Raw genomic sequence first — 13,589 nt, 5'->3', positions numbered from 1 at the left:
TTGTTTGAACGTTGACGTCACATCTGCCTTTCCCTACTAATTTAGGGAAGTGGTGAGCTCCCTGTCGCTAGAGGGTTCAGCCATGGATTCATCCCATCCGAAAAGGGCGGGACCAGATAGCCTCTGAGTCCTCGTATCAGACGACAATCACCGAGGCTGACTTTCCTGTCCCCAGCCCGTGATCTGGGAACACAGAGGGAAGGCAGGGGTGGGACAGCAAGAATGCAGGGTTTCAGGACCCACAACCTGAGTTCAAGTCCCAACTCCACTGTGTCACCTTGGGCGAGTCCCTGGACCTCTGTGACCCTCATCAGCACAACGGGGTTAATTCTCAACCCTACCTGTGTCACAGGGTCATTATGTGGATGGAAGATGGTAGAGGATGGGAATCTGCCTTGTAAAGCAGACATCCCAGCGACAAGCAACATCCACAGAGCCAGCCACAGTGATGGCCGGCACTCTGGGCACAGCGGTGGGAAAGCCTTCCATCTCTGAAGTCCTCCCTTTCACAGGGCCAGGACGGGCCAGGACGTACCAAGCATGCTACTGTGGTCCATTCTATCCCCAGGGCAGACATGACTAATCAATCACAGAAGGCACTCCTCCCCACTGGGGCTGATCCTCTGCTCAGGGTTCCAGTGACCATGCCAACAGGCCAGACCGGACTGACCACACAGAACTTCCCGTCCCCAGGCCAGACCCCAGTCCAGGGACTCGTCTTCTCCTGCCGTGTTCCACGGTGTTCAGAAGATTGTAGGTTCCAGATCTACAAATGCAGCCACGGATGCCCTGGGACCCGCCATGTCTGGGACAACACGCAGTGGACACCAGCCTTCAAACCCTGAACAACCTGGTCCAGGCTACACAGAGACTACTACGAAAACCTTCTGAAACAGTAAGAACATGAGTGCCCCCTGACCTGGGGATCCCACCACCGCCAAACCCTCAAGTAAGATCTCAGCAGAATCACACATGCACAAACACACACACACACACACACACACACACACACACACACACACACAGATGTTCGGGAAAGCACTACCTATAACCACCAAAAAATGAAAATAAAACAGGTACATTCCATTGCTATAAACAGGGAGTAAAGAGACAACAGTACATTCCTTCAGAGGATGCAGAACTGTAAAAATAAATCTCCCTTAAGACGGCAGAAACACAAGGCAAAGCTGGACGTAAACTTAGGAAGGAAAGGGCTCGGAACCACGAGGCCTCCGCGACAGACACTGTGGGTGCCCACCAGCACCCCTTCCACTCCTTCCTCACCATCAGAACCCCAGTGGGGTTTGAGAACAACGTGCCCTGTTTTCCAGACTCCCCTGTAGCTAAGATTGGTCATGAGACTCAGTCTTAGCCAAGGAGGTGTGAGCAGAAACCTTGGGTGGGCCATCCAGGAAAGCTCTTTAGATAGGAGAAAGCCTACATGGTACCTGCCTTTCTCATTTGTTCTTTGGCTTCTCGCTCCCAGGAGGATGTTGGAGGAGATGCTGGTGGTGGTGATGCAGCCATCTTGGAACCATGAGGCACTGGCCTGAGGACAAAAGCCAAGCTGAGGTGGCTGAGCAGAACGTCAGTAGGAGCTGGAGTCTCTGAGGACACCACGGAGCCGCCTACCAGCCCATCTACCTGGCCCAGACGCCTTAACTGAGGAAGATGATACTGTTGTCCGGTCAAGTCGCCATTAACTGGGTTTTCTGCTGCAGGCAACTGAACACAATCTCTACTGCATTCATTCTGATAAAGTGAAAAAAACAGTGGGCATGTGTGGGCAACGACGAGCATGTGAACATGAAACATTAAAGCCATTTTGTACATGACCACAGACCCACAGGGGAGTTCTGGGGCCTTCCCCCACGCTTCATAAAATATGTTTTGCCATTGCTTACCAGTGTTCAGTGACGTGGGAGCTTTTCTGTGAATCAACCCACACCCGTATCCACTCTGCCACGGTCTGCGTCCCTCTGGCCTGCACCCTGTCCCTAATCCACGAGAGACCCGTTCTGACCACTGCCAGAGCTCCTCAGTGCTCAGGGCGCCCAATCTGTGAGCTTCCAGAAACGGCACCCTCGCTGGGAGCCCCGTCCTAACAACCAGACCCTGCAGGGACATCTCCCCAGTCCCCCGCAGCATCCTGGAGCCCGGCCCTCTCCTGGGCCCCACACAAGACATGTGGCCCAAAGCCCAGGATGGCCCATGTCAGCAGCACGATTCTCGCACCAACTCTAAGAGACACAAAGCCCCAGTACCACCCGGCAGGCCACGGAGTCCAGCACTGTCTCCAGACAGACCCAGAGCCACATAACCCAGCTGCAACAAGGGCCGCGGTCCCCCACCACATGCTGCCTTCGGCTTCCGCTTGAGGGGTGGAAGCCAGGGGTCCACCAGGGGTGATCCCCGACACCTGAGTGACTCCCCCCAATTCCATCTGAGTAACTCCCCCCATCGCACCTGAGTGACTCACCCCTACCCCCAAATGACTCACCCCAATTCCACCTGAGTAACTTCCCCAAACTTTACCTGAGTGACTCCCCCCAATCCCCCTGAGTGACTCACCACAGTCCCACCTGCGTGACTCACGCCAGTACCACTTGAGTGACTCACCCCTACCCGAGTGACACTCACCGCAGTCCCCGAGTGGCTCCCCACACCCCACGTGAGCCGGCTCACCTCAGCCCCACCGGAGCTCTCCCTGCCAGTCTCCCTCCCTTGAGAAACCCCACAACTGCCCTGGCCTCCCTGCGTGTCCTCCTCTGAGCCGAGGGAAGGCGCTCCCTTTCCGGCACACACATGTGAATGAGACGTGATCACATGATCAGACACGCACACGCACACACGCACACACACACACATGCACATATGGACACGCAGACACACTCGCATACACGCCCCTCGGCCCCCACGCTCCACGATCAGCAGGAGGCAGCTTCTCCTCCAATCCCGCAGAGGAGGTCAGTGAAGAGAAGTCCCCAGGCGGGGGGCTGTGGGGCCACGTCAAAGACAATTCTGTCTGTCACAGCTGGTGGCGGGTGTCACCGGGCGCGAGTCAGCGGAGGCAGGGATGCGGCCGAACATCCGACAGTCCACAGGAGCCCTGACTGCCGAGAAGCACCCAGCCCCAAGGTGGACGGTGGGCAGGGCGAAGGCCGCCCAAGGTCACCTGGGGAGCGGGGGTCAGAACCCAGTGCACGACACGCCGGAGCTGGGCCCTCCTCACGGTTCCATGCCCTCTGCTGCGCTCACCCCAGCATCCTCATTGTGGCCCCCAAGAAGTCACCGTCTCTGGCCCACAGAGGCGGGGACACAGCCAGAGCAGTGCCTGACGGGGCCTCCGAGAGTGACCAGCAGAGTCATTTCACCCAGCTCCTCCTGGGCTCGAAGATGTGGCCGGGGCGGCAGGAGGGGCAGGTGCACAAACACAGGGGACTCTGGGGGCCCGGGGCACGACCGCGGCAGGGCGGCAGCCACCGCCTCCACGTGCACGGCTCCCCCGCTGGCTGCTGGCCGCCAGCCTCTGCCCCTCCTCCCCGGCAGGCCTCACCCAGCCCTGGAACTCACAGCACCCCAGATGCATGCCTGCGCTCCACACCGCGGACGAATGGTCGACAGGACCCCAAGACCCCACGGCCACTGGCTCCACACACTTACTACCATCCAGGGCCCTGACACGATGTCTTGTTCCCGACATTCCATCGGACGGTCCATCAACCAACCCTTTCGAGGACCAAGTGGCTTTCAGGTGCACAGAGCCAGCACAGCCCAAGCACTCACTCTCACCTTCTGACCGGTGGCCAGGGGACAGACACGAGGACAGTCTCAGCACCTTGAGAGCACCCTGTGCCAGGCTGCGTGGAGGGGAGAGCCCGGGCAGGGTCCCAGGGATGGCCAAAGGCCATTTCGCAGACAGTCGTCTCTTCTCACCGGGCGTCCAGCTTACTCCCGCGGGCCTATCACTACTGGTGGTGCTGGAGACCGACATCACACACCGAAGCCTTGAGGAGTGGGACGCTCCCCATGTGGCAAGATGGGCCCCTGCCCCGCCGTCTTCCATCAAAACCAAGAGCTCGAGTTCAAAAGGCTGAGGCCGCCTCCGACCTGCATCTGCCCAGGGGCCCCCAGGCACGTAACCAAGTGGGAAGATGGAGCCCTGAGCCACTCAGCCCTAAGTCGTCCTGCCTTCAGGAGCCAGGGGTGTGGCTCAGGGTCTAGCAAGCCTGCCCTGAACACCTTCTGGGGACCCCGAGCCCAGTCCTGCCCTGGGGGCTCAGGAGTCTACCCGGGATGCTTTGGCACAGACACAAAACTAGGGCGCCATGAGCGAGGTGTCCCGGGACGGCGAGGTGTCCCGGGACGGCGAGGTGTCCCGGAACGGCGAGGTGTCCCGGGAGGGCGGGCTGCAGCAGGCTGGGGGCAGAGCGACAAACCTCTGTCCAAGCCGGGGAAGGACAGCCGGGGGAGGAAAGCACAGCTTGCAGGAAGCAGGCCAGAGCTCTGACCTGGGCAGACACGGCAGGAACTGGAGGCCTGGAAGCGGCCCTGGCCTGAGGACCGGGCTCTGACCCGAGAGGGGACAGGCGACCAGCAGGGGAAGATGGGAGCCATGGGCTTTCCCAAAGGCGGTCGTGGCGGCAGACATCCCAGGAAGCCACGTTTTCTCGACAGGGACAGGCTGGGGAAATTGAACCGCTGGGCTTGCACACTGTGGCCCCGAAAGCCCACGAGCCTGGCCCCCCACGCTGAGAGCCTCCTGCAGCTGGCAAGACCCCTGATCAGGGTCAGCGTCACGGGCCGTGCTGGAGACAGATGTCCCCAAGGGCGTGGTGGGCCGCACCTGACAACTTCCCCGCGTCGCGCACACGACAGTTGGCATCCGCCGGAATGTCACCCTAAGGACCCAAAGCCCCAGGTGCGGGTCAGGAGGCCTTTCCCAGGTGTGTGCTCGGTGTTCACAGCAACACACGCCAAGCTCTGTGGTTCCGCTTCACACAGGACGGAGCTGAGGCCTAAGGGACATGACCAGGACTGGGACCACAGGACCCCAGGATCTGCCTGTTCCCCAAGCCCCTCTGGGCTCAGTCCCAGGAGGCACGCAGGGTCACCTGGACGGGGAGGCTGCGGCCACAGGTACGGCACAGACTCGCCTTCCCCGGCCTCAGAGTGCCAGGCCAGCATCCCCACCGCCACACCAAAGGTGTCCCCACCTCCGCCACCGCCCCTGGTCACACTGTCCCCTCCTCTAGTCTGACCCCTCCCTTCACCAGGGCCCCCCACTGGCTCCTCGCAGGGCCGGGCACAGGAGGAGGGCGAGGACAGTTCAGGGCTGGCCCGTGCAGGTGGCTATGTCCCGGGGCAGGTCTCCTCACTGCTGGAGGTCCGGCTGACCCCCGAAAACCCAGGCAGGAGCAGGGGTGGGGCAGCGGCCCCAGCCTGGAAAGACCGTCCAGGGAACGCTCGGTGCCGACAGCTGCTCACGACGCGCTGCCCGGCCAGGCCAACACTCGGGCTCGCTCCAGAATTTTCTTCTCTCTCCCGCCACTGCCCATTCTCCTACCAACCACCCCCTCTTCTCTGGGTCCGCGGTGCAGGATTCTGCTTTTTTGTTCAGAGATCGATGTCAGAGACTGTACTGTGTTCACACCAGCGCAAGGACGGAGAACCTGCCGCTGAGGAGGACAGAGAAGTCCGCACGAACTAGAAGCTCCAGCCCTGTCCGCCCAGGGAGGGGCTGCCCAGGAAGGCGACCGCGAGCACGCCTGAAAAGAAGTACCGGGACCTTGACAATGGCAGGGGGGGATGGTCTGCAGTCCCTGGTGGTCCAAATGGCTCAGAGGAGCAGGACCAGGCTTATGGAGGGGTGACTGGGAGAAACTCAGGGGCTTAGGACGACCTCCGAGTCCCTGAAGTCGGTTAGGGACAGAAGGTCGACCAAGCTTTGCTCACCCCTTCCTTTGGAGACCTATAAGCTTACAGGTTGGGTGCCCTTAGCTGGAAAGGGAGAACCTTCTACAGGCAGAGATCCCGGGGTTGGGACAGGCAGGGAAAGGGGTCCTCGAGCAAAAGCCCTTGATGAAATGAACACCAAGCCTCCAGCCCCCAAAGCTGGCATGGAGGAGCATGTCCCCGGGGTGAAGGGGATCCTCATCGGAACGTCATGTCCCAAAATTCCGCTGCCCGTGGGACTCTCTCGACAGTGCGGACTGCCCCTGTTTATCAGCCTGGCCCACCCGGCGCCCTCGGCCCCAAGTTCCTGGGGCTCTGGCAAGGCTGGTGGAAACAGGGGGCGGGGCTGCGTGTGCTCCAGCTCAGAGGGGCAGGTCCCTGGGGCAGGCGGCCTGTCTCTCCGGGCTCCCTGTGCCCGTCCTAGCCTGGGCTACCTCAACACCCTCCCCCACCCACCTGCACCTCCACACGCATGGGCTGAGCTCCCTCTCCTCTTTTGGGCCTGGCCTCCCAACTTCCAGTATCTGAATACAGATTTTCTCAGCCCTCTTCACGTGACCATCACAGAAACTGGTCACCCTGTGAAAGAACACCCCTCTGACAGGCACACACCCCTTCTCCACATGGTGCCCCACCACACCCGAACCGCACGCGATAACCTCATCATTCATCTACACACACACACCACTGCCTTCCATGCGAGGTAATGAGCTCCTTGTCACTAGAGACATTCAAAAAGAAGCTGACTGGCGAGGGAGGTTCTGGGGTTAGTAACCCTATTTCTTGACCTGAGTGCTGGTGACAAGGACATGGTTTGTGTGTAAGAATTACTGAGCAATACAGCGTCACTCGGCATCAGGGAAATACAGGTCAGAACCACAGGGAGACACCACCTCACACCGGTCAGGCCGGCTGGAACGAACAAGTCAGGAATGACGGATGCTGGCGGGGACGCGGAGAAAGGGGAACCTCCGGCACTGTTGGTGGGAATGCCAGCTGGTGCAGCCCCTCTGGAAAGCAGTACGGAGGGTCCTCAAAGTTAAATGGAGCTACCCTCCGACCAAGGTATTTATCCAAAGGATACGAAAATACTGATTCAAAGAGTCACTTGTATCCCAACATTTAGAGCATCAAGGTCCACAACAGCCAAACTGTGGACAGAGCCCAGCCATCCATCGACAGAGGAATGGAGAAACAAGATCGCCGTACGTGTCCCCATGCATGTATGAGGGAATATTACTGAGCCATCAAAAAGAATGAGACCTTGTCATTGGCAGCCACGTGGATGGGACTAGAGAGTAGGACACTGAGCAAAATAAGTCAATCAGGAAAAGACACACAGCATAGGGTTTCACTCATATGTGAAATCTAAGAAACAAAACAGATGAACATAGGGGAAGGGAGGGGGAAAAAAACAAAAACAGGGAGGCAAACCGTAAGTTAGGGAAGAAACGAGGGTTGCTGGAGGGGACGGAGGTTGGAGAGACGGGGAGACCGGGGGATGGCGAGGAGGAGGCCCGTGACGGAATGAGCTCTGGGCATTATATGCATCTGATGAATCACTGGATTCTACCCTGAAATTTAAAAAAAATTTTAAAAAAGAATTCCTGAGCAATACACTTGTCATTTAAGTGTACTTTTCTGTGTGAACGTTATAGTTTAATAAATATTTTTTAAAGATTTTCATTTATTTGTTTGAAAGGGGGGCAGCGCGTGTGCAGGGGGCGAGGTCGAGGGCAAGGGAGGGTCCCAAGCAAACCCCCCCCAGAGCATAGAGCCCGCCGTGGGGCTCCCCCGATGACCCTGAGATCATAAGAGCCGAAACCAAGAGTCGCACGCTTAACACACTGAGCCACCCAGATGCCCCTCGATAAACATTTTTAAAAGTCAAAAGTGCCTGGATCGGCTGAGAGTTTCTGAAGAGGGACATGGCGCTGGCAGACCCTGGAGATCCCAGGGTCAAGGCTCTCGCGCTGATGGAGATGCTGGTGAGGGCCCCGGGCACACTCATGGCCACGGCCACATGCCTCCTCCCCAAGCCCAGCCCGGGGAGGGAGATGGGCAAACCCGAGTGGCGCAGGAGTGAGCAGGCCGGGAACAACGGAGGACACAGGGAGGCTCAGAGCAGTAAATGAGGGAATGAGTGAGGGGTGAGGAGTGTCCAGAAGCATGGCTGTAAGCACACAAGGGTGCACAGAGCATCAGCAAACAGGTGCCTGGAGGACCCAGGGAGTGAGGGCCCGGGAGTGGATGGAGGGAGGTGTGAGCCCAGGGGCCTGGGGAGGAGAGCTGCACGTTGAGGCCTGCTTCCCCTCCTGCTGCTGCTCTGACCCCCCGGGCCGAGCTGCCCCGGGAAGAGCAGGTACTGGCTGGAACCCGGGTCTCCTCTGACATCTTCCCTGCTCAGAGCACTCCCTAGGAGCCCGCATACACTTCAGCCGTCTCTTTCATGTCCCCCGGAGTCAGAAGGGACCTCAGGTCTCCGCCACAACTATAAATAGGCAGTGTTTACCGGAGGGCCAGTGCGAGGCCGGGTCCAGGCAGGGCCTGGGGGAGGAGGAGGAGCTCCCGCCCACGGACATTGGCCACACCGGAAAGGAACAAGGGCGCGCCACCCCTCGGGTCCAGGCCCCCCCTTGTGCCTGAGCAGGCCCTGCGCCAGGTCTCGCCCCACAGATCTCCTGAGCGGTGCCGTGACAGGGAGAGGCAGAAAGGTGCAGACGGAACGTTCCACAGGCCCATCCTGTGCTCCTGGGACAGCGCCACAGGGGGAGCCCACAGGGCATCGCGGAGCTCCCGGCCCTCTGCCTCCCTGTGCTGCTGTACCTGCACCTCAGTTTTCTCATCCAGCGAGTGGGGCAACGGTCCCGGCGGGCTGTAGGGAGGCGAGCGCACACGTGTGTGAGCCGCTCCCTGTGGCACCAGCCTGCTCTGGCCCTCAGGGCCTGCGTCCACTTTGCGTTCCGTCGTCGGACCCCCACCCTGGGCCGGGCCTGCAGATGCAGGGGGCGTGGGGGTCCAGACACAGTTCTTCGGGGGTCCCCCTCCCTGCGCTGACAGGGGGAGGCACAGGAGCACAGCTCAGGGAGGCAGCAAGTGGCAGAGGGGAAGGCCAAGGCTCCCTGGAGGGCGAGGACCTGCCAGGAGGACGCAAAGGGCCCTCCCCAGGGGGAGCACTCCCGCGGGGCATCCCGCGCCCAGGGCGCAGAGGGGTTAACTGGGTTCCGCTGTCCCTCCTCCTCACACTGGAGCACGACCAGCAGTCTGGGTTTCCAGCTCCCCTCCTGCCTCAAGGCCAGGCCTTATCTTGTCATCTAGCCTGTCCCCAGAGTCTCAGAGGCAACGCAGACAAGGCAGGGGCAGGCGCACAGCGAGAGCGCGTAAACTCTGCATTGGAAACTACACCCAGGAGTGCCAGAAAACCCCGGAACCCGCTCTCCACCACGGGGAAGCCCCGTTCAGTTTCCACGTGCCAGTGAGAGCTTGGAGGTACCCCTCTGGGCTCCCACTTCCTGCGGGCAGGGGACCTTAAGGAACCTACTGGAGCTCCAGAACTTATTCCCAGAGTCTGCCCCACCCCCCGCCAGCAGACCCTGCCTCCTGAGCCAGTCACCCCGGGGGGCCCCCGGGGCCACTGGACCGGCTTTGGAGGCTCCCCAAGGGCCCGGAGAGACACTGCTCCTCCAAACTGTAGCCAAAACCAAAAACCCCCATCTCCTTCCCCACCTCCGTCCCCCCCAACTCAGACCCGTGTCCTTGGTCCTCCGGTCCCCTGCAGACGGGATGTGAACTTAAGTGGGGCTTCTCCATCTGTGACAACCGAGGTCACAGATGTCCGAGTCAACACAGAAGCGTCACGGAGATCCCCTTCTGCAGTCAGAGGAGCGCTGGCCTTGGGGCCGCTGGGGCCCAGGGCACCTCCTCTAGGAAGGTTACTGGTTTGCCTCCGGGGCGCAGGGGTCCCTTAGGACTTTGCCCTGGACAGAGGAATTCCAGCCAGGCCCTGGGTATGGCAGTGCGTGTGTGGGGGGGGAGGGGGTGCTCCCACCTTCAACAGGGGCCACAGCCCCACAGGTGGGTTCAAATGCTGCAAATGTCAGAAGCCACAGGTTCAGAGGAACAGCGCCTGGAAGCCACGGCCGGCTGTGCTGAGCGTGCCCTTTCTGGGCCCGCTGGACCCGTGTCCCCCTCCCTCCGCCCACGGTGCCTGACAGCGGGGCGGGGGGCCGGCGTGCTCTCCCTTCCCAGCCTCCCGGGGGGGTGCGGCCACGGATCCAGTGCGAAGTGCTAATTATATCGTTTTTAAAATCCATTTCCGAGAGGGAGCTAATAACTGCCTCCGAGAAGCGGAGTCCACTCATGGACCACGAGTGCGACCAGAGCCCGCGGGCCTCGCTGACTGGGGCTCAAAGTTGCAGCATGCTCGAGAAGCCGCTCAAGGTTAGATTACAAATAAGAACACCCGTGAAGATTCACCTGACTCATTAATATCACCGTCCGAGAGGAGACAGCTCCTCGGAGGGCCTGGCTTGGGGCTGGTTTTTGTTCTGGCCTAGGAGGACCTTAATTTGCATTTATATTAAAAAAGAAGAAAACAAACAGAATTAGCTAGAAAGGTGCTTTGTTTCCTGTAAATCTGAGCTCTCCTGCTAAACATTTTCCTAAGGCAGCCGGCACGCGTTGGCCTCTGTAGGGGAGCGTGGATTCACACCTACTGTGCGCACGGCGCCCTGCAGGCAGTGGCAAGCACCGCAGGGCCCACCAGTCCTCAGCTTCAACCTGGCAGGTGAGCAATGTCCCCGGCTCCTTCCACAGGTGCGGAAACTGCCCTGGGAAAAGAGAAATGACCTGTCTGGGTCCTCCAGGGTGACCAGACTTGGGTGGGCTGCAAGCCAACTCCCTGGGCTCCGAGCTCAGGTCGGGGAAGCTGAGTAAAGGCAGTGTTTTCTGCCTTCTCCTTACATATGTGTTCCAAGCTTTCTTTCCAGAAACTCGGGTGGAAAGTCAAGGAAGGAAGGGAGAAGGATCCACAGCCGTCAGGTGCCCCTCTGGGCCTGGACGACAAGAGCCCCACCCGTGCGCCCTGCTGAACTAACGCCCTCCATCTGGCCACATGTTCCTTGACTCTTCTCTTTGGAGCCTTGAGCGCTGGAAGCACGTGCCCGGAACTACCAACAAGGATTACTAAACACCCCCTGATGGGAACTTTGTGTCTCCCGATTTCCTTTTCCAGGTAAATGGGAGCATCTTGGGGTTTGGTTTTCCCTCCAGTCCTCTCCTCGCTGTTGGAGCTCGACACGTGAGACCAGCCACGGGTCTCAAGGGCTCATGTCAGTCCTGGGGCTGGTGTGCCCGCCGATGCCACCTGCTTTGGGGCTAGATCACTGAAGGCATGTTCAGGGAGGGATGGGTCTCTGCCCCAGGGCCGTCAGTGCTGGAGGCATATTTCTCACCCTCGGGCTCACAGCCAATGGGACCCTGTACCCCCAGGATCACCGCCACGTGCACCCGGACATTGCTGCCGCAGCTCGGGCCGCAAGTTGGAAGACAAGGATGACGGTGACGACTGCCTGGCCCTTTCAGAGGCTGGAAGCACAGGATGGGGGAGGAAGGACTTTCCTGCGTTTTGGTGGCGGGGGCCAAGCGCGTGGGGCCGGCGGGCCCAGAGCTCGTTACGTAGACCACAGAAGAGCGGTTTCCTTCCAAAAACATAAAAACCTGCACCAATGAATTAAACATTTCAGACAAGATGACTCCCTACAAAGTCTTCTCCACCAAGAAGCCGAGACAGGCCGTCCTGTGTTGGCGCTTCCTGTTGCATATGGCACTGAGCAATCCTGCTTTTTCAGCAGGCAGAGCTTTCCAGACAAAGAAAAATAGCAAGGGGAAAATTAGAGAAGGAGGTCCAGAGGACTCAGGGCGGAGGGAGGCAAGAAGTGTGAGCAGGAGGAGGCCTCTTCTCACAGCGAGGGGGCACAGGACACTGGACCGGCACCGAAGAGAGGCCACCGGAGCCAACACAGTGGCCCTGACAGGTCCACGGAGACGTCCGTGCAGAAGGAGGATGCCGCGGGGGTGCGGGGGGGGGGCAAGTTGCAAACCACGGAGACGCCACCCTCCGTACTGCCACATCCACTGGGGTGAAGTGACCTGATCCAGTTCCCAAGGGTCTCAAAGTGTCACACCAGCAGGCTCTCCAAACCCCCTGACCTCAGTGGGGGCACTGCCCTCGGCACCTCTCAGAGGCTTTGCTCCGTGGAAGCACCCTGGGGAGTGGGAGCCACAGGAGTCCCCGGGGTGCACCAACTGGACTCTCTCCCCCGACCAGGGCTGAACCTCCCCAGTTTCTGGGTAGCAGGCACACTTGCCTTCCCCACCAGCGCGGCCTGGGGGTGGACAGGTTCTGCCCTCCTCCCACCCTCCACGGCCCTCTCAGAGCGGTTCACCTGGCTGCCACCCCCCACCCCAATCACCAGAGAACAAACTCTCCCCCCCACCCCCCAACCCCCGGGGTCCTGGCACGACCAGGCTCCAGAATTCCAAGAGCCAGGAGGGAGGAAAGCTGAAATCTGGGCTCAGACAAGACGAGCCTTGCGAGGGTCCCCCCGCCGCCGGAGTCCCTCTCCGTGCCGCGGAGCCAGGCCGGCCCTCTCCAAGTCCCGGAGAGGTAGTAAGTGTAAGGCTCGGAACCCCGCGCAGCCCAGCCGCGCTGGGGCGGTGGGTGGGTGGGCGTCTGCTCGGGGGTTATTCTTAGCGCGCCACTCTCTTCGCAAAAGTGGCGCCTCCGCCCTCCAGGCTCCGGCACGCTCGCTCGGGGCTCGCACGCCCGGCCCAGACACCGGCGCGGAGCGCAGCTCCGGGTGGGGTCCGCGAGGGAAGAGGCTCGGAGGCGCAGGAGAGGCGGGGGCTCGGGAGAGAGGAGGGGGCGCGGCGGGAGGGGCTCCCCGGCGACGGGCTGCGTTTAACCCTCGGCGCCCCGCACCCAGCCCTGCGCCGCGCGCTCAGCCGCCTCCCCGGACTCCTCCCGGGGCGCGGGGAGCCCGGCGGCGGCGCGCCCAGCCCTTACCTATAGTGGTGATGACCGTGATGGCAAAGTAGAAGGAGCCGGCGAATTTCCACTGGACGCCGGCGCGGTGCGGCTCCGACTGCAGGATCACCAGCTCCAGCTGCCGGTAGTCCTCGGCGCTGATGTTGTACTTCCCCTTGATCCGGATCTCCTCGGCTTTGAGTTTCTCCTCCTCGCGCATCTCGTGGTCCGACTCGAGGGCGTCGAAGACGGCGGCGCCCACCAGCAGGTAGGTGAAGGTGCAGACGATGAGGGACAGAGTCCGCACGTTCTGCCTCTTCATGGCCGCCAGCAAGGAGCCGGCGCGGGGGGCATGTCCCGCAGGCTCGCAGCCGCGCGCGTCCCACTGCAGCGCCCGGCGGCCGCCGCCGCCTCCTCCGCCGCCGCCGCCGCCGCCTCCAAGTTGTAAGCGGCGGCGGCAGCAGCAGCAGCAGCAGCAGCAGCAGCAGCAGCAGCGGGGAGGCGGGGGGCGGGGAGGCTGGGGGGGCCCCCCTCCGCCGGGGCCGCCACAGCCGCCGCCACCGCGAGGCGGCTGGCGGGGCAGGGGCGGCGCGGGCCCGGGCTCGGG

General features: G+C 61.0%; 1 protein-coding gene across 1 annotated transcript in view; it reads right to left on the bottom strand.

The window, feature by feature from the left end:
* The window catches only part of KCNK9 (potassium two pore domain channel subfamily K member 9), an 80,146-nt gene extending 66,829 nt beyond the window's left edge, over positions 1 to 13,317 (bottom strand). The window contains exon 1 of the mRNA XM_045978348.1: positions 13,022 to 13,317. Coding sequence (XP_045834304.1) covers positions 13,022 to 13,304 — 283 coding nt within the window. The 5' untranslated portion in view covers positions 13,305 to 13,317. The remainder of the gene's footprint in view (positions 1 to 13,021) is intronic.
* Between the last annotated feature and the right edge of the window lie 272 nt (positions 13,318 to 13,589).

This window comes from Meles meles, chromosome 1, assembly GCF_922984935.1.
Source record: "Meles meles chromosome 1, mMelMel3.1 paternal haplotype, whole genome shotgun sequence".
NCBI classification, from domain to species: Eukaryota; Metazoa; Chordata; class Mammalia; order Carnivora; family Mustelidae; genus Meles; species Meles meles.
Note: the sequence above shows the minus strand (reverse complement) of the source record. Positions and strands in the feature narration are given on the sequence as shown.